A 20,130-nucleotide genomic window follows, 5' to 3' on the forward strand; every position below is an offset into this window, starting at 1 on the left:
TCCCCAATGTACAGGTCTGCGCATTCCTTACTGCATTGAATTGCGTACACTGTTGTCCTGTTTGTGTCTGGGTATCCTGTCCTTAGGGTGGACCAGTTTCTGCCTCAGTGTGTTACTGGGTCTGAAGTGTACAGGGATGCTGTGTTTCGTAGAAGATCCTCCTGAGTTTCTCAGAAATGTAGGGAATGACGATGACCAGAATGTAGGAGGAGGACTGAAAGGGTCAACGACCCATACGACCTCAACAACTGCTTTTGGTCCACTAGAGGATAAATACTTGGAACCCCCCACTAGTCAGACAGAACTGAAGAAGCCTTTTGGATTAGAGGTGAAACGTCTTCAAGAATTTCAAGCGAGTCCAGTTGCTTTCTTTAGCACCTACGGATTCCATGTTATTGTTTCTATAGTAACAACTCGCACAAGGACTGGTGCCACATAAATTGATTTTAAAAAATAAAAAAAGCATATTATTGTTGATCTGGTAAGATTTTCAGTGAGGAGACATTTATTTAACATTTCTGGAAGGAGTTTCCAGAGGTAAAGTTGTAGCTACATTTTCTGAGATGGGAGTATCTTTGCAGTCTCTTGGTAACATGACAAGCTGCATTATTTTCTTCAGGAGAGAGAGGGGGGTGGAAAAAAAAAAAGACACTGGTGAGGAAAAGACTGTTATACGTGGAGTGTTAACAGGATCTAACGTGTTTGGTAGACATTGCATAACATTAATGGTAATGAGAAATTGTTGAATGCATGGCATTTTCATTAATAAATAAAAATTGCAATCTTTGGTTAATTTCTGTGGTATAAAAGGAATAAAACACTTTGGTAGGTGCTGTCTTCAGGACAGTAATAACATCATGGCACCTAGTCATTTATTATTGCCCTGTAACACACCCTGTTTTATTCATTATACATAGCAAAATGAAGGCATTTATAATACTGCTTAATAATTTGTAATAAAATGATTGTATACAATCGGGTCAGTAGATTAAAGTCGCTCATGATAAACCACCATTTTATATTAAATGGTGAAATGCAAGTAGATACATTAGGCAATGAAAATATGTGGAGTATGAGTAAATATCTCTGTGCACTGCTTTCCATGGTACAACCATTCCCCCCCGTAGTTTCTTAAGTTAAAGCCAAAGCCAAGCAGTGATTTCCTTGCAGTGTTGTCTGGCTCGCCACAGGCTGCCATGTAATTGTTGAGAGCTGCACAGTCAGGCAGTCCTCTGCAGGGTGTCGTTTTTTTTTTTTTGCTGGATGTTATCTGTGAACCTGAGTGGAGTAGAGGAAGACACCACTAAAAGTGGAGAGAATCTCTTTGGCCTCGGAGATGGCAAGCGTGCCAGCTGTGCGCACTAATGCAACTCGATCTCCTGCGTGCAGTGAGAGGACGAGGCTGAATGAGACAGAACTTCCACACTGACAAGGCCTTGATGCGAGCTGCCCGTTGTTTCCTTCATAACCTGCTGAATCTAGCTTCTGCACACTGCGCTCCGAGACGGAGAGTACAGCTTCGAGACGCTCGTGCCGAGGAGCTGTCAGCACGGCTGAGATTAAATAACGACCGTTCACAGGCACAGTGAAGATTCCTGCAGAGTAAGCAAGGAGAGATTACTTTCTTGCCAACTAGGACATGTACTGGCTGCTTTGTCCTTTGTCTTAAGTGTGTCATCTTTACTAATTGGGTAAAACATGGCTTTTAAATTACAGCTATGGATAGACTTTATAGAAAAAGTGGCGTCATGGAAAAAGCAGATTTTTTTTATTTTTACCTGTTTGGGGATTGTAGTGTCCTCCATCATTAACTAGCACTTTATTAAAATGAATGATGCCAAAGTCTCCCAAAAATGCCTGATGCGTGAGACCAGCTGAAAACGAGAGAGGCTCTGCAAACACGTTTCTCTCAGAGGACACTGTGAGGGGGGGGGAGAAAGGGTGGTAATATTTTCATATGCTGCTTTTTTAAAAATGCAAATAATGAGGGATTTGCATATATTCCATTTCTACTAAATTTACCTGGTGTTGCAATAACCCGTTGTGCAGGATTCCATAACACTTGGGAAGCTAAAGAAAATTGCACAAAACAAAATCATCATACTGATTGATGACAAAGTAAACAGTGAAAGTAGAGGCTAATATTTAGTGCGCATACAGAGACCAAAGCTTTTTACCTGCAATCGGATGGGGTTTATATGCCACTGGATTTACTGGAGGATGGCCTGAAGTAGAGGTGCAGGACAAGGGTGTAAGTATTTTTAGGTTAAACATAGAACATGGAGCAGAAACTGATAACCTGTGTGGTCTCTGACCTGGTGCACCTGCGAATCCATTAATGGATTTGCCTAACTCCTGGGATCCACGCTCCTGTCGAGTAGGGACTCTCTGTGCGTATCCAGGTGGTCCAGCCACTCCAGTCAACACAACTGGTTGATTAGGCTGTTGGTATGACCTTGAAGGCTTCAGAGGGGCATAAGGCTGGCGCGGGTTTGAGGGCTTGGCATACGGCGGGCGTACAAATGGACGGGAAGTAACAGGCACTGTCCTATGGGGTATCAGCACAGGAATGTGGATCTGGGGAATGTATGTCCTTAGTGGGAATAAAGTCCTAGAATCAGGGAAAGTACTGGGTTTCTCCTGCTTCACTGGCATGCCTGAGAAAGAGAAGATTGAGAGAGATGACTCATCTTGTGCGGTGGGGGCTGGCAAATAAAACACTGGCACAGAATGTATGAAATTTCAAATGGATAAATCAGTCATCACAAATTACAAATATAAAAGGAGTGGACTAGATGACTAATCTCATAAGGATATGCATTAGGGATGTAACACAATATGAACACGTAATTTGGATTGAACAGATAATGTGTACCAAGCAGATGCAAATACAGAAAATGATAGGAATTTTTTTTTTTAAACTAAGGTTCATGGAGCATCTGGTTAAAACAAGGGGTGTACTTCAGGATTAGGGTCCCAGAGGATGCAACAAAGATGTTTTCACTTTCGTGCAGGTGTGAGAAAGCAATCAGATTTGAAGCTCATGGGGGGCAACAGCAAAAAACAGACTATATAGTGGTGCTTGAAAGTTTGTGAACCTTTTAGAATTTTCTATATTTCTGCATAAATATGACCTAAAACATCAGATTTTCACACAAGTCCTAAAAGTAGATAAAGAGAACCCAGTTAAACAAACGAGACAAAAATATTATGCTTGGTAATTTATTTATTGAGGAAAATGATCCAATAATTACATATGTGAGTGGCAGAAGTATGTGAACCTCTAGGATTAGCAGTTAATTTGAAGGTGAAATTAGAGTCAGGTGTTTTCAATCAACGGGATGACGATCAGGTGTGAGTGGGCACCCTGTTTTATTTAAAGAACAGGGATCTATCAAAGTCTGATCTTCACAACACACGTTTGTGGAAGTGTATCATGGCACTAACAAAGGAGATTTCTGAGGAGCTCAGAAAAAGCATTGTTGATGCTCATCAGGCTGGAAAAGGTTATAAAACCATCTCTAAAGAGTCTGGACTCCACCAATCCACAGTCAGACAGATTGTGTACAAATGGAGGAAATTCAAGACCATTGTTACCCTCCCCAGGAGTGGTAGACCAACAAAGATCACTCCAAGAGCAAGGCGTGTAATAGTCGGCGAGGTCACAAAGGACCCCAGGGTAACTTCTAAGCAACTGAAGGCCTCTCTCACATTGGCTAATGTTCATGAGTCCACCATCAGGAGAACACTGAATAACAATGGTGTGCATGGCAGGGTTGCAAGGAGAAAGCCACTGCTCTCCAAAAAGAATATTAGCAAACTGCAGACAAACAGCAAAGATCACATGGACAAGCCAGAAGGGTGTTGGAAAAATGTTTTGTGGACAGATAAGACCAAAATAGAACTTTTTGGTTTAAATGAGAAGCGTTATGTTTGGAGAAAGGAAAACACTGCATTCCAGCATAAGAATCTTATCCCATCTGTGAAACGTGGTGGTAGCATCATGGTTTGGGTCTGTTTTGCTGCATCTGGGCTAGGACGGCTTGCCATCATTGATGGAACAATGAATTCTGAATTATACCAGTGAATTCTAAAGGAAAACGTCAGGACATCTGTCCATGAACTGGATCTCAAGGGAAGGTGGGTCATGCAGCAAGACAACGACCCTAAGCACACAAGTCATTCTACCAAATAATGGTTAAAGAAGAATAAAGTTAATGTTTTGGAATGGCCAAGTCAAAGTCCTGACCTTAATCCAATGGAAATGTTGTGGAAGGACCTGAAGTGAGCAGTTCATGTGAGGAAACCCACCAACATCCCAGAGTTGAAGCTGTTCTGTATGGAGGAACGGGCTAAAATTCCTCCAAGCCGGTGTGCAGGACTGATCAACAGTTACCGCAAATGTTTAGTTGCAGTTATTGCTGCACAAGGGGGTCACACCAGATACTGAAAGCAAAGGTTCACATACTTTTACCACTCACCGATATGTAATATTGGATCATTTTCCTCAATAAATAAATACAGTGGTGCTTGAAAGTTTGTGAACCCTTTAGAATTTTCTATATTTCTGCATAAATATGACCTAAAACAACAACAGATTTTCACCCAAGTCCTAAAAGTAGATAAAGAGAACCCAGTTAAACAAATGAGACAAAAATATTATACTTGGTCATTTATTTCTTGAGGAAAATGATCCAATATTATATATCTGTGAGTGGCAAAAGTATGTGAACCTTTGCTTTCAGTATCTGGTGTGACCCCCTTGTGCAGCAATAACTGCAACTAAACATTTCCAGTAACTGTTGTTCAGTCCTGCACACCGGCTTGGAGGAATTTTAGCCCGTTCCTCCGTACAGAACTGCTTCAACTCTGGGATGTTGGTGGGTTGCCTCACATGAACTGCTCGCTTCAGGTCCTTCCACAACATTTTGATTGGATTAAGGTCAGGACTTTGACTTGGCCATGCAAGAACATTAACTTTATTCTTCTTTAACCATTCTTTGGTAGAACGACTTGTGTGCTTAGGGTCGTTGTCTTGCTGCATGACCCACCTTCTCTTGAGATTCAGTTCATGGACAGATGTCCTGACATTTTCCTTTAGAATTCGCTGGTATAATTCAGAATTCATTGTTCCATCAATGATGGCAAGCCATCCTGGCCCAGATGCAGCGAAACAGGCCCAAACCATGATACTACCACCACCATGTTTCACAGATGGGATAAGGTTCTTATGCTGGAATGCAGTGTTTTCCTTTCTCCAAACATAACGCTTCTCATTTAAAGCAAAAAGTTCTATTTTGGTCTCATCTGTCCACAAAACATTTTTCCAATAGCCTTCTGGCTTATCCATATGATCTTTAGTAAACTGCAGATGAGCAGCAGTGTTGTTTTTGGAGAGCAGTGGCTTCCTCCTTGCAACCCTGCCATGCACACCATTGTTGTTCAGTGTTCTCCTGATAGTGGACTCATGACCATTAACATTAGCCAATGTGAGGGAGGCCTTCAGTTGCTTAGAAGTTACCCTGGGGTCCTTTGTGACCTTGCCAACTATTACACGCCTTGCTCTTGGAATGATCTTTGTTGGTCGACCACTCCTGGGAGGGTAATAATGGTCTTGAATTTCCTCCATTTGTACACAATCTGTCTGACTGTGGATTGGTGGAGTCCAAAGTCTTTAGAGATGGTTTTGTAACCTTTTCCAGCCTGATGAGCATCAACAACGCTGATGGTCACAATTTTTGAGGTCCTCAGAAATCTCCTTTGTTGATGCCATGATGCACTTCCACAAACATGTGTTGTGAAGATCAGACTTTGATAGATCCCTGTTCTTTAAATAAAGCAGGGTGCCCACTCACACCTGATTGTCATCCCATTGATTGAGAACACTTGACTCTAATTTCACCTTCAAATTAACTGCTAATCCTAGAGGTTCACATACTTTTGCCACTCACAGATATGTAATATTGGATAATTTCCCTCAATAAATAAATGACCAAGTATAATATTTTTGTCTCATTTGTTTAACTGGGTTCTCTTTAACTACTTTTAGGACTTGTGTGAAAATCTGATGTTGTTTTAGGTCATATTTATGCAGAAATATAGAAAATTCTAAAGGGTTCACAAACTTTCCAGCACCACTGTAAATGGCCAAGTATAATATTTTTGTCTCATTTGTTTAACTGGGTTCTCTTTATCTACAGTGGGGCAAAAAAGTATTTAGTCAGCCACCAATTGTGCAAGTTCTCTCACTTAAAAAGATGAGAGAGGCCTGTAATTTTCATCATAGGTACACTTCAACTATGAGAGACAAAATGAGGAAAAAAAAAAAAAATCCAGAAAATCACATTGTCTGATTTTTAAAGAATTTATTTGCAAATTATGGTGGAAAATAAGTATTTGGTCAATAACAAAAGTTCATCTCAATACTTTGTTATATACCCTTTGTTGGCAATGACAGAGGTCAAACGTTTTCTGTAAGTCTTCACAAGGTTTTCACACACTGTTGCTGGTATTTTGGCCCATTCCTCCATGCAGATCTCCTCTAGAGCAGTGATGTTTTGGGGCTGTCACTGGGCAACACGGACTTTCAATTCCCTCCAAAGATTTTCTATGGGGTTGAGATCCGGAGACTGGCGAGGCCACTCCAGGACCTTGAAATGCTTCTTACGAAGCCACTCCTTCGTTGCCCAGGCGGTGTGTTTGGGATCATTATCATGCTGAAAGACCCAGCCATGTTTCATCTTCAATGCCCTTGCTGATGGAAGGAGGTTTTCACTCAAAATCTCACGATACATGGCCCCATTCATTCTTTCCTTTACACGGATCAGTCGTCTTGGTCCCTTTGCAGAAAAACAGCCCCAAAGCATGATGTTTCCACCCCCATGCTTCACAGTAGGTATGGTGTTCTTTGGATGCAACTCAGCATTCTTTCTCCTCCAAACACGACAAGTTGAGTTTTTACCAAAAAGTTCTATTTTGGTTTCATCTGAGCATATGACATTCTCCCAATCCTCTTCTGGATCATCCAAATGCTCTCTAGCAAACTTCAGACGGGCCTGGACATGTACTGGCTTAAGCAGGGGGACACGTCTGGCACTGCAGGATTTGAGTCCCTGGTGGCGTAGTGTGTTACTGATGGTAGCCTTTGTTACTTTGGTCCCAGCTCTCTGCAGGTCATTCACTAGGTCCCCCGTGTGGTTCTGGGATTTTTGCTCACCGTTCTTGTGATCATTTTGACCCCACGGGGTGAGATCTTGCATGGAGCCCCAGATCGAGGGAGATTATCAGTGGTCTTGTATGTCTTCCATTTTCTAATAATTGCTCCCACAGTTGATTTCTTCACACCAAGCTGCTTACCTATTGCAGATTCAGTCTTCCCAGCCTGGTGCAGGTCTACAATTTTGTTTCTGATGTCCTTTGACAGCTCTTTGGTCTTGGCCATAGTGGAGTTTGGAGTGTGACTGTTTGAGGTTGTGGACAGGTGTCTTTTATACTGATGAGTTCAAACAGGTGCCATTAATACAGGTAACGAGTGGAGGACAGAGGAGCCTCTTAAAGAAGTTGTTACAGGTCTGTGAGAGCCAGAAATCTTGCTTGTTTGTAGGTGATCAAATACTTATTTTACCGAGGAATTTACCAATTAATTCATTAAAAATCCTACAGTGTGATTTCCTGGATTCTTTCCCCCCATTCTGTCTCTCATAGTTGAGGTATACCTATGATGAAAATTGCAGGCCTCTCTCATCTTTTTAAGTAGGAGAACTTGCACAATTGGTGGCTGACGAAATACTTTTTTGTCCCACTGTACTTTTAGGACTTGTGTGAAAATCCGATGATGTTTTAAGTCATATTTATGCAGAAATAGAGAAACTTTTAAAGGGTTCACAAACTTTCAAGCACCACTGTAGGTAGTGGTAAATGCATTGCATTACACTCCTTCATTCTGAAATGTATGGCCATGGCTGTACTGTTATAAACTACCAACCAATCTAATTTAAATTTTGGGATGTACAGTAGAACTCAAATATTACACACGGGTATAAACTATGTACATCTCAATTATGCACTGGATTCATGTAGCTGAGGTTGAGGAACTGTTAAGACCAGAATTCATGCACCATGCTGACACTTCTTTTTCAGTCTGTCTGGGAACAGAGTGATGGGGTTCATCATAATAATTATACAAACCCCCTCCTCCATTTTTGGAGGGTATCCAAGTATGTGGTTTCATGATAAACTCACAATAAGTGGGAACCCTCCTAATAGAAGAGCCTTATGGCTTCATTCTCCTAGATTCTTCTATTAGGAGTTTTACCATGTACTCTGACTTAACTTATCCAGGTTTGTCACTAAACCACGTACTTGGAATACCCCTAAAAGGTAGTGACGAACCTTATTTAGGTACAACCCCAATTCTAAAAAAGTTGGGACACTGTGTAAACTGTAAATAAAAACAATGATAATTTGCAAATCATGGAAACCCTATATTTCATTGAAAATAATACAGACATCATGTTCAAATGGAGAAATTTGTTTTTTGAAAAATATATGCTTATTTTTAATTTGATGTCCACAAAATGTTCCAGAAGAGTTTGTACAGGGGCAACAAAAGATTGAAAAATTTGTCTAATGTTAAAACAAAAACCAATTAACCTAAATTGGCAACAGATTAGTAACGTGATTGGGTATAAAAAGAGCATCCCAGAGAGGCAGAGTCTCTCAGAGGTAAAGATGGGGAGGGGTTCACTGCTCTGTGAAAGACTGCGTGGGCAAACGGTGCAACAATTTTTCAGAATAACGTTCTTTCAATATAAAATTGCAAAGAATTTGGGGATCACGTCATCATTTATCATTTAAATATTCAAGAGAATCTGGAGAGATCTCTGTATGTGAGGGATAAGGCCAAAAACCAACATTAGATGCCTGTGATCTTCAGGCGCTCAGGCGACACTGCATTAAAAGCAGACACGTGTCTGTAGTGGAAATCACTGGATGGGCTCAGTAACACTTCACAAAACCATCGTCTGTGAAAACAGTTCATTACTGCATCCACAAATGCAAGTTAAAACCAGATATAAACAATAACCAGAAACACCGCAACTACCTCTGGGCCCAAGCTCTTTTACAATGGACTGAGGCAAAGTGGAAAATTGTCCTGTGGTCTGATGACTCAAAAGTAGAAATTATTTTTAGAAAATCATGGACACCACGTCCTCCAGACTAAAGAGGAGAAGGACCATCTGGCTTATCAGTGCACAGCTCCAAAGCCAGCATTTGTGATGGTATGAGGGTGCATTAGTGCACATGACATGGGTAGCTTGTACATCTGGGAAGGCATCATTAATGCTGAATGATATATACACGTTCCAGAGCAATATGCTGCTATCCAGACAAAATCCTTTTCAGGGAAGGCCTTCCTTCTTTCAGCAAGATAATACCAAACTGCTTTCTGCACACATTAAAACTGCATGGTTCCGTAGTAAGAGAGTCCGGGTGCTAAACTGGCCTGCCTGCAGTCCAGACCTGTCTCCCATTTAAAACATTTGGTGCATTATGAAGTGCAAAATACAACAAAGGAGACCCCGAACTGTTGAGCAACTGAAACTGTATATCAGGCAAGAATGGGACAACATTTTTCTTTCAAAACTAGAGCAACTGGTGTCCTCAGTTGCTGGACGTTTACAGGGTGTTGTTAAAAGTTGAGCTGATGCAACACCATGGTAAACATGCCTCGTCCCGTCTTTTCTGAAATGTGTTACGGACATCAAATTCAAAATGAGCATATATTTTTCAAAAAAACAAAATTTCTCAGTTTCAACATTTGATATGTTGTCTTTGTGCTATTTTCAATGAAATAGTGGGTTTCCATGATTTGAAAATTATCGCATTGTTTGTTTATACAGTGTCCCAATTTTTTTTGGAATTGGGGTCATATTTAGTACAACCTTATAATTCTCTTGATGCTATTGAGATTTTTTTTGTTGTTGTACAGTAATACCTTGGTGTGGGGACACTAAAAATGAAGAACTACTATGATGTCCATTATAAAGGGCAAAAATCCTTTGCCTGAGTATTTTGCCAAAAGCAAACAATTTCCATTAGTGGCTAAATTTTAACTACTGTCAGCAGCCCCACACTGTGATGTTTCCTCAACCTAGCATGTGTTGTTCATCACACAAGGGTTTAGTCAACACTATAATTGCATCTTTTTCTTCCTGCTTATAACCAGCATGAGTAAAACAAAGCAACAGCTAAAATCCCATGAGTGCTCTTCAAGCAGGTTACACCCAACCGCTTTCCTGCGTCATCACCATTTGTAACACCAGGTATCTCAGAAACACACGCGTAAAGCTCATTTCCCATGAGATAATTGCGATCTAACTGTTTCCCGTGGGGTCTGCTTGGGACGCAGAGGAAATCACAGGCTACTTTGTGCAATGGCTTAATATGCTACACACAGATGTGGCAGTTCAACCATCGGTGACTCACTAAGATACCTATAAGCCAAAATCAGTCCTGTTTCTGGAAATCTATCTTCCTGGCTGATTCAGGTTTGCTAATCCAACACATCCTGTTGAAGATGATCCGCTGTACTGGATTATGAACTGAGTTCTCTAGAAAGGTCTCTGGGAATAGGGTTGGTGATCGGTGCTGTAAAAGTATGCTTTAGACAATAGTGTTGACTCAGATATCATGCTTGTTTATGGAGAAGGAACTTGGGGTTTGCATCTGCTTGGTCTAGAGAGGCTATGTTTATAAATTACCAAGATGGGAAGACCAGATTGAAATGGGATAATTGAAATTACCCGAAAATGCTGGGTCCCATTTCATCCATTAGTTTGGAAGGCACGAGCAGTTTGTTTTTCTCTCTCTCTCTCTCTCTCTCTCACACACACACACACACACACACGCACGCACAGAGGGTTATTAATGTCCACAGTTCTGCCCTAATGGCCCGACCCCAGTGAAGTAATCTCACTCTTGGCCTGATCCAATCTGAAAACATCCAGATGGGTCTCTGAACCCCAACTCAGAACTTTGACCCAGCTCTTATTCTCCATTTATTGATTTCTCCACAGAAGAATCAGTTATAGTAACACTAAAAATAGCCACACATCCTAAAGCTGGACAGTTCACCTTTGTAGAATGCGCACACAGTGGGAGAAAGGGAGACATGGTCCGGCATTCTATCCTAGTAAGATATCAATCAGCAGGAAGAGAAAGAGGGTAGATAAGCTGAAATATGCAGTATGGCTGACAAATTTGGGCTATATTTTCAAGGCCGTCTATTCCAGAATTCAGTAAATGGTTGCCTCTGGTATGAGCCATGAGCCGATGAGTCTGTCACACTGGCTGATGAACAGAATCTTCTGTTGTGGTGAGAGTTATTAATTCATGAAAAAAACAACTCGTGATTCATTTCCCTAAAAACACTGTAGAAATAATTGAAGATCATTGGATTTGAGAAATCAAACTTCCCAGCAGATTGTGTTGTCACGGACAGAGCAACTGTATGAATCGGTTCCAGAATTGCACAATGGTGTACCCCAGCCCCAGACTGCTTGCCAGAAGGAATGAGTAATGCTTAAGACTTTGCAACAGCAAGCTGAGTTGTCTTGTTGGCTACGGTACTTCATTCTTTCCACCTTTTTGGGCCCTTTTAGAACTACAAAATGGCTGGAGTGTTCTCTTTCCCACTCTGTTGGAATAAAAGATATTAAAACTATTTTGTCTGCAAAACCCAAATAGTTGAAACTTCAGTGTGGGATAATAACTCTCCATCTTATCTTATTAGTGCACGTCTGATTTTTTTAATTATACTACTGCAAAAAAAAAAAAAAGCAAGAATGTTAAATTCTGGGATACAGAAGTTATAGAATTCATCATGTTCTTCAGTCTAATTCTTTGGGGGGTGGGGGGGATTGGCCCATTGCTGGTGACTCCAAAATGGTCACTGTACAGTCCTATACAAGCTTCGAGTTTATATAACCCCGATTCCAAAAAAGTTGGGACAAAGTACAAATTGTAAATAAAAACGGAATGCAGTAATTTACAAATCTCAAAAACTGATATTGTATTCACAATAGAACATAGACAACATATCAAATGCCGAAAGTGAGACATTTTGAAATTTCATGCCAAATATTGGCTCATTTGAAATTTCATGACAGCAACACATCTCAAAAAAGTTGGGACAGGGGCAATAAGAGGCTGGAAAAGTTAAAGATACAAAAAAGGAACAGCTGGAGGACCAAATTGCAACTCATTAGGTCAATTGGCAATAGGTCATTAACATGACTGGGTATAAAAAGAGCATCTTGGAGTGGCAGTGGCTCTCAGAAGTAAAGATGGGAAGAGGATCACCAATCCCCCTAATTCTGCGCCGACAAATAGTGGAGCAATATCAGAAAGGAGTTCGACAGTGTAAAATTGCAAAGAGTTTGAACATATCATCATCTACAGTGCATAATATCATCAAAAGATTCAGAGAATCTGGAAGAATCTCTGTGCGTAAGGGTCAAGGCCGGAAAACCATACTGGGTGCCCGTGATCTTCGGGCCCTTAGACGGCACTGCATCACATACAGGCATGCTTCTGTATTGGAAATCACAAAATAGGCTCAGGAATATTTCCAGAGAACATTATCTGTGAGCACGATTCACCGTGCCATCCGCCATTGCCAGCTAAAACTCTATAGTTCAAAGAAGAAGCCGTATCTAAACATGATCCAGAAGCGCAGACGTCTTCTCTGAGCCAAGGCTCATTTAAAATGGACTGTGGCAAAGCGGAAAACTGTTCTGTGGTCAGACGAATCAAAATTCGAAGTTCTTTATGGAAATCAGGGACGCCGTGTCATTCGGACTAAAGAGGAGAAGGACGACCCAAGTTGTTATCGGCGCTCAGTTCAGAAGCCTGCATCTGTGATGGTATGGGGTTGCATTAGTGCGTGTGGCATGGGCAGCTTACACATCTGGAAAGACACCATCAATGCTGAAAGGTATATCCAGGTTCTAGAGCAACATATGCTCCCATCCAGATGACGTCTCTTTCAGGGAAGACCTTGCATTTTCCAACATGACAATGCCAAACCACATACTGCATCAATTACAGCATCATGGCTGCGTAGAAGAAGGGTCCGGGTACTGAACTGGCCAGCCTGCAGTCCAGATCTTTCACCCATAGAAAACATTTGGCGCATCATAAAACGGAAGATACGACAAAAAAAAGACCTAAGACAGTTGAGCAACTAGAATCCTACATTAGACAAGAATGGGTTAACATTCCTATCCCTAAACTTGAGCAACTTGTCTCCTCAGTCCCCAGATGTTTACAGACTGTTGTAAAGAGAAAAGGGGATGTCTCACAGTGGTAAACATGGCCTTGTCCCAACTTTTTTGAGATGTGTTGTTGTCATGAAATTTAAAATCACCTAATTTTTCTCTTTAAATGATACATTTTCTCAGTTTAAACATTTGATATGTCATCTATGTTCTATTCTGAATAAAATATGGAATTTTGAAACTTCCACATCATTGCATTCCGTTTTTATTTACAATTTGTACTTTGTCCCAACTTTTTTGGAATCGGGGTTGTATAATAGAAATATACTAGTATATTACTTAGGCATGTTGCAGAGTTAATTTTTTTTTATTTTATTTTTGTGGCTACTGCCTCATAGAGGCAAAGTGAGGCAACAGCCACTATGTCATTGTATTGTAAGAATGAATATAACAATAGCGCACTGCACATAAGCATTACAATCACCAGAACGACGACTTGTGATCTCACGATACGAACAGTTGATCTCGCGTTATCAAAGGTACACAAGAGCGAGTGACGAAGCCATTATGTCATCGTGTTGTAAGACTGTATTATGACGTGACATGGTCGTCAATTCAGACAGAGACACCAGAAATGAAATAAGGGAAACCTCATTATAACTTCGTAGCATCGGAAGATAATCAGCAGATAAAAAGATAAATGAAATTCACCTCGTGGTTCACCAAGGCTACTGATTCAATGTCAAGTAAGTGGTGTTTACTTTAAGATTATCACAGCTTTTGTTTGGTCCTTCTGAAAGGTCAAATGAAAGGTTTTGTAAGGTTTTTTTTTTTTAGCTTTTTGGCAGATATATTGAGAAGCCGATATTAAACTTCTGCTATTTGCTTTAATTTAATTTTTTTATTTTAGAGTCTTTACACTGCACTTGTGAAACAAAATGTGCTCATTAGTACTAAATGATACTTCAAAGACTATTCATGAACAAGTGCTTTCCTACTATTTTGAAAATAGATATAATTCATAGCACTGTATTTTGAACAAAACACAGTAAACAAAATTGGTAACCAAAATACTACGAGCCCTGATGCTGCTCACAGCTTGGTGATGCTTGCAAGAGATGAGGCGAGTAGAATTGATATGTATATATGCTATATTTACTGTATGGACATGGTATCAGAAAACAATTTTATTTATAAGCAGTAGCCACATGTACCCATAGGCAGATGTGGACAGTAACGAAGTACATTTACTTGAGTCCTGTACTTAAGTACACTTTTTGAGTATCTGTACTTTACTTGAGTTTTTTTTTTTTGAAAACTTATGACTTTCACTTCACTACATTTGAAAGACAAACATTGTACTTTTCACTCCACTACATTTCTATCAAGGTCCTTGTTACTATGAAGCAAGGAGACAGCCTATCAGTAATCACTAGGGTCACGTCACATCCATAGACTGTATAAAATCAAGTTCAATGATTTCTCCACAGTGTTATTTAACACGATCAGTTGATGGCAGAATGGAAGGAGGCGGTTCTTCTGGGGAATGCTCTGGGGAAAGGAATAAAGATTCATTTCGTTTTAAATGTTTGCTTTGTTTGCCTAAAATGAACCACATTATGGCCTCCAAAAACTCACCGTCCGACCTGCAGAAGCATATGTAAACATTTTATTCCAAAAGAAAGCTTGTAGTGAAGTTGTCTGTGCTTTTAGAGCTAGTGATAACGTTGCAATAGAGATGCAGTCTGGTTAGTCAAATTACTTTCTATGGATTTCCCGCCAAGTTGCCGTCGCCTTGTCCACGGCTAACGTTAACACATAGCTTGTTAACTTGCACATTGTTAGTTAGCATGTAAAATCGGAATTACACTAACATGAATAACGTTAACTTATCTGAAGTCCTTTCAGAAATATCTCATCTCATTATCTGTAGCCGCTTTATCCTGTTCTACAGGGTCGCAGGCAAGCTGGAGCCTATCCCAGCTGACTACGGGCGAAAGGCGGGGTACACCCTGGACAAGTCGCCAGGTCATCACAGGGCTGACACATAGACAACCATTCACACTCACATTCACACCTACGGTCAGTTTAGAGTCACCAGTTAACCGAACCTGCATGTCTTTGGACTGTGGGGGAAACCCACACAGACACGGGGAGAACATGCAAACTCCACACAGAAAGGCCCTCGCCGGCCACGGGGCTCGAACCCAGACCTTCTTGCTGTGAGGCGACAGCGCTAACCACTACACCACCATGCCGCCCCCCATTTCAGAAATGTGTTTTAGCATAATCTTGCCAAATAAACAATGTAGAAATCTTTCTTTACTAGTAACATTAGCTACCCAGTATGATTTTGAGTTTGCAAAGAGTTTGCTAGCATGTCAGGTGGAGCTTCACTGACTAGCTAGCTTAACGTTAAACCACCATGATGGCACAGCATGCGTTCATTTTGTGAATTCACATTTCTGTCTTTGGTAACGTTAAGATTGTAGCTTTTGTGACCTTGCATTATTAATATAGCTACTACGTATTTTTTACCAGTAGCCAAAGAGAAAAACTAGCTAGCATCGTATTGATGATTCTGCTTGGTTGTAAGTTGTGTTTCATTTTGTAACATTCTACCAGGTGTTTATTCTACAGGTTCTACAAGTTAGTCAGTAAATCCATTTGGTTTTAGAGGCATTAGGTTTTGTAAGCGTTGTGGCAGTAATACCACAATGCGTTGACAGAAAATGTACTTTTAATACTTAAGTATTTTTAAAAGCAAATACTTCAGTACTTTAACTCAGGGCTTTTCAAAGTGTGGGGCGCGCCAGAGTTCTTCAGGGGGGCGCAATGTGAGAGACAAAATGGATCGATTTTTAGTACCTAAAGCTACAGTGAGTGAGGAGACGGCCAAGCAAAAAAAACAGAGCCTCCAGGATGTTGCGATTTGCAACTTCAGCGCAAATTCAACCAATCCCCGCGAATTCAGGGCGGTGCTGCAATTATATCCAATCACCGCAACTTTCCCGCAAATTTGACCAATCGTTGGCGTCGTCTTGAGGTGACATCGACAAACTACCTTCCGCCTTACTTCCGGATGTCTATGTTCAAGAGAAGCAGCATGCGCGCAGTGTTGCCAGATTGGAGGTTTCAAGTGCATTTTGGCGGGTTTTGAACATATTTTGGACTGGAAAACGTCAGCAGTATCTGGCAACATTGCATGATGTGCGAGTCAGTGTTTCTGTAGGCTTAAATTCTGTTACTGAAAGTGTGTTATGTTTACAGTGAAGGACTGTGTGCACTTTATTTTTTTCCTTAATACAAGAAATTAATGGATGCCAACATTTTTGCCAAAATGGTATTTTATTTTCCATTGTTTAGGCAGCTTCAGCATCATACTGTGAGATTCTGTTCAAATTGTTTTTTTTTTCCTTCTATGAAGCCTGAGCCATTTATTTTATTAGTTTATAATTATTGTTTAATTTAGTCTTCAGGAGCGACTGCCTGCACACGGTACTAGTATTAATAGTTTTTTTTTTCTTACATGAAAGCTGAGGCATTTATATTATATTTTAAGGTAACTTCATGTTGTGCTGTGAGGTTCTCTGCACTTTAACTTTTGAACCAACAGGAGCATTTGGATAAGTAAAGCCATTTTTTCTGCATTTTTGTAGTCCTGGTAATCTTTTATATTAGTAAAGTTGTTTATAGGACCATTTCTCAGTGTCTTTGTTTTTTAATCAATAGTTTTTCAGTAATAACTTAATATTTAACATATCACTCAATTTTAATCACAAAAAGAGAAAATCGCAACAATTTCTCGCAACTTTCACTTCCTCCCGCAATGTAATCGCAACAAAAACCTAAACACCGCAACTTTCATCGCAATTTTTTTGGAAACCCCCGCAACAGCAGACATTTTAGCCCGCAACAATCACAAAAAAGGCCCGCGGAATCCTGGGGGACTGGAAAAAGAAGGAAGTATGACCACAATTATTTAAAGTTTGGATTTTCATGGACTGGATCTGAAGATGCTCCACTGCTACAGTGTGTTGTCTGCCAAGAGGTGCTAGCTAACTATGCTATAAGATGTTTAAAATGTGTAAAACAAGATGTTTTAAAAAGCACAGATGTTTAAAATGTGAAAAAGAAAAAAATAATGTGTAAAACAACCTTTTTTTTTAAAATACGAATGGAACATTAAGTATAGCAACAACAAAAATTGTAGGGGGGGGGGGGCGCTGTTGTTTATTTGCTCTCCGAGGGGGGGGCTGACTCTCCCACACTTTGAAAACCCCTGGTTTAACTAAAGTAAAAAATTTGACTGGACAACTTTCACTTGTATCGGAGAAACATTTGACCAGTGGGATCTGTACTTTGACTTAAGTAATGAAGTTGGGTACTTTGTCCACTTCTGCCCATAGGGTACCTATTTTTTTAGTTTCAGGGTATCTGATTAAGATGTAAGGTACTGGGATCCCATGAAACACAATAAACAAGTTGTGACACACAAAAGTACTGCACACTACGTCTATAGCCTCCTTAGGGTTGCAGTGGTTTAAATTAGCCTACTAGTTTGGTAACTGTGTGGGTGGGATTTTAAAAAAACTAGACCATTCATAGACCAGTTATTACTTACAAAGAGCATGGTGGCAGTGCATTTCTACTTCTGAGGTTTTTTTTTTTCCAGTGTTTTGCAATGTTTCCTGAGAAACAGTGATAGGGTTCATGTTTAAACAACGCCACCACATTCTGGTTTAGGCCAATCCTACTTCAGGTTTAAATCTGAAGACAGATACAGATAGTATAATTGCACTATACTAATCCTAATATCATCATTTGTCTGTAAGTAAACTGGATTTGTACCTGAACATAACCTTCATGCATATTTAGAAATTAAGAGTACTTTATGTCCACCCTGGAATGATGACACGAAACTTTACAGGGAGGCTCCCAGGAATCAGCATGAAGGCGTTACATCACAGACGGCTCATAGCCCAACATCTGCACTAGGGTGGGGTAGTGAGCCTGGTTTACAGCACTGCACATCCAGAGGCCCAGTCCCAGGCTCTGCTAGTTAATGAAGACCAGACCCACACAAAGCATACACATACTGAACTCCCTACTCATTCTGTGCAGGAAAAAAAATAGGGCATGACCAGCAAAGGACAGTTGGAGGACTATACAACTCATGCACTCAAGGCTCAGGAAAGGAAGGGGAGGATAGTCACTCATTCATCATCCTACAGAGATTAGTTCTGCAATATGTGTCAGGGAGCTTAAATACTAAAATAGGAAAAAAATTAAGTTATAGCCGATTAAACCCTACACTATGACTTATGGGTTTAACAAGTCTGTCCATTTCCATTACAGTGCTGATGCTACACTGTAAGATTGTTTTCTATAAACATTACATTAAAGCTAAATCTTTTAGGCTAATAACCAAAACATAACATAGTTAGCATCGTAATATCACATGGCTATTATCCACCACTTGTTTATGAGAAAGGCTTGATTGCATTTGGCTCCATGCCAATGCTCATAACTCTCATTTTGTCATATGTAGGAGGCTCCTTGTCTTTCTCCAGCCCCTGTATCTCATAGCTCATGCACCATCAACACTATGACCTTATTTACCTTGAGAATTAACTTCAGGATACAAAACAAAAAACATGTGGATGGATATGAGTCATACAGATAAGTCCCTAGAACTGAAAAGGGAACCATTATTTTTGTGTGGCTGCAATCCAGTTTCCATTGAGAGGCTTTTCCAAGCCAGACAAGTCATGCAGGATTTTTCAGTCCATATCTCAACTTTTGAACTGTATAAAATAGTTTCACATCAAGTGGTGTTGTAACATACATGGAGAAGTGGAACATTTTATCTCCTCTCATCTCATTATCTGTAGCTGCTTTATCCTGTCCTACAGGGTCGCAGGCAAGCTGGAGCCTATCCCAGCTGACTACGGGCGAAAGGCGGGGTACACCCTGGACAAGTCGCCAGGTCATCACAGGGCTGACACATAGACACAGACAACCATTCACATTCACACCTACGGTCAATTTAGAGTCACCAGTTAACCTAACCTGCATGTCTTTGGACTGTGGGGGAAACCGGAGCACCCGGAGGAAACCCACGCGGACACGGGGAGAACATGCAAACTCCACACAGAAAGGCCCTCGCCGGCCACGGGGCTCGAACCTGGACCTTCTTGCTGTGAGGCGACAGCGCTAACCACTACACCACCGTGCCGCCCAGAATCTCATCTCATCTCATTATCTCTAGCCGCTTTATCCTTCTACAGGGTCGCAGGCAAGCTGGAGCCTATCCCAGCTGACTACGGGCGAAAGGCGGGGTACACCCTGGACAAATCGCCAGGTCATCACAGGGCTGACACATAGACACAGACAACCATTCACATTCACACCTACGGTCAATTTAGAGTCACCAGTTAACCTAACCTGCATGTCTTTGGACCGTGGGGGAAACCGGAGCACCCGGAGGAAACCCACGCGGACACGGGGAGAACATGCAAACTCCGCACAGAAAGGCCCTCGCCGGCCACGGGGCTCGAACCTGGACCTTCTTGCTGTGAGGCGACAGTGCTAACCACTACACCACCGTGCCGCCCGCCGCCCAGAATATATAATATAAAAATATATTTTCCATGAAATCATGTTGTACATGAGCTGATAACCGACGAGGTGCATAGCGATGAATCGGCTATAAGCCATGCACGATGAGATTGAGTAGAATAACTTTTATTCTATCCACATTCACTGGATTTTGAGAAACAGCATTTTTATTTTTTGCAAATTCGCTAAATAAAAACTGTATAGAAAATCTCATCTCATCTCATAATCT

At 40.8% G+C, this 20,130-nt stretch overlaps 1 protein-coding gene across 1 annotated transcript in view; it reads right to left on the reverse strand.

Moving 5' to 3' along the window:
- Positions 1–482: 482 nt before the first annotated feature.
- emilin2a (elastin microfibril interfacer 2a) overlaps positions 483–20,130 on the reverse strand; it is a 31,112-nt gene continuing 11,464 nt past the window's right edge. Inside the window, exons 5-9 of the mRNA XM_060932120.1 lie at positions 2,316–2,657; positions 2,178–2,225; positions 2,023–2,070; positions 1,779–1,919; positions 483–1,595 (exon numbers count right to left, since the gene is read on the reverse strand). Of these exons, the coding sequence (XP_060788103.1) occupies positions 1,267–1,595; positions 1,779–1,919; positions 2,023–2,070; positions 2,178–2,225; positions 2,316–2,657 (908 nt within the window). The 3' untranslated portion in view covers positions 483–1,266. The remainder of the gene's footprint in view (positions 1,596–1,778; positions 1,920–2,022; positions 2,071–2,177; positions 2,226–2,315; positions 2,658–20,130) is intronic.

This window comes from Neoarius graeffei, chromosome 1, assembly GCF_027579695.1.
Source record: "Neoarius graeffei isolate fNeoGra1 chromosome 1, fNeoGra1.pri, whole genome shotgun sequence".
NCBI classification, from domain to species: Eukaryota; Metazoa; Chordata; class Actinopteri; order Siluriformes; family Ariidae; genus Neoarius; species Neoarius graeffei.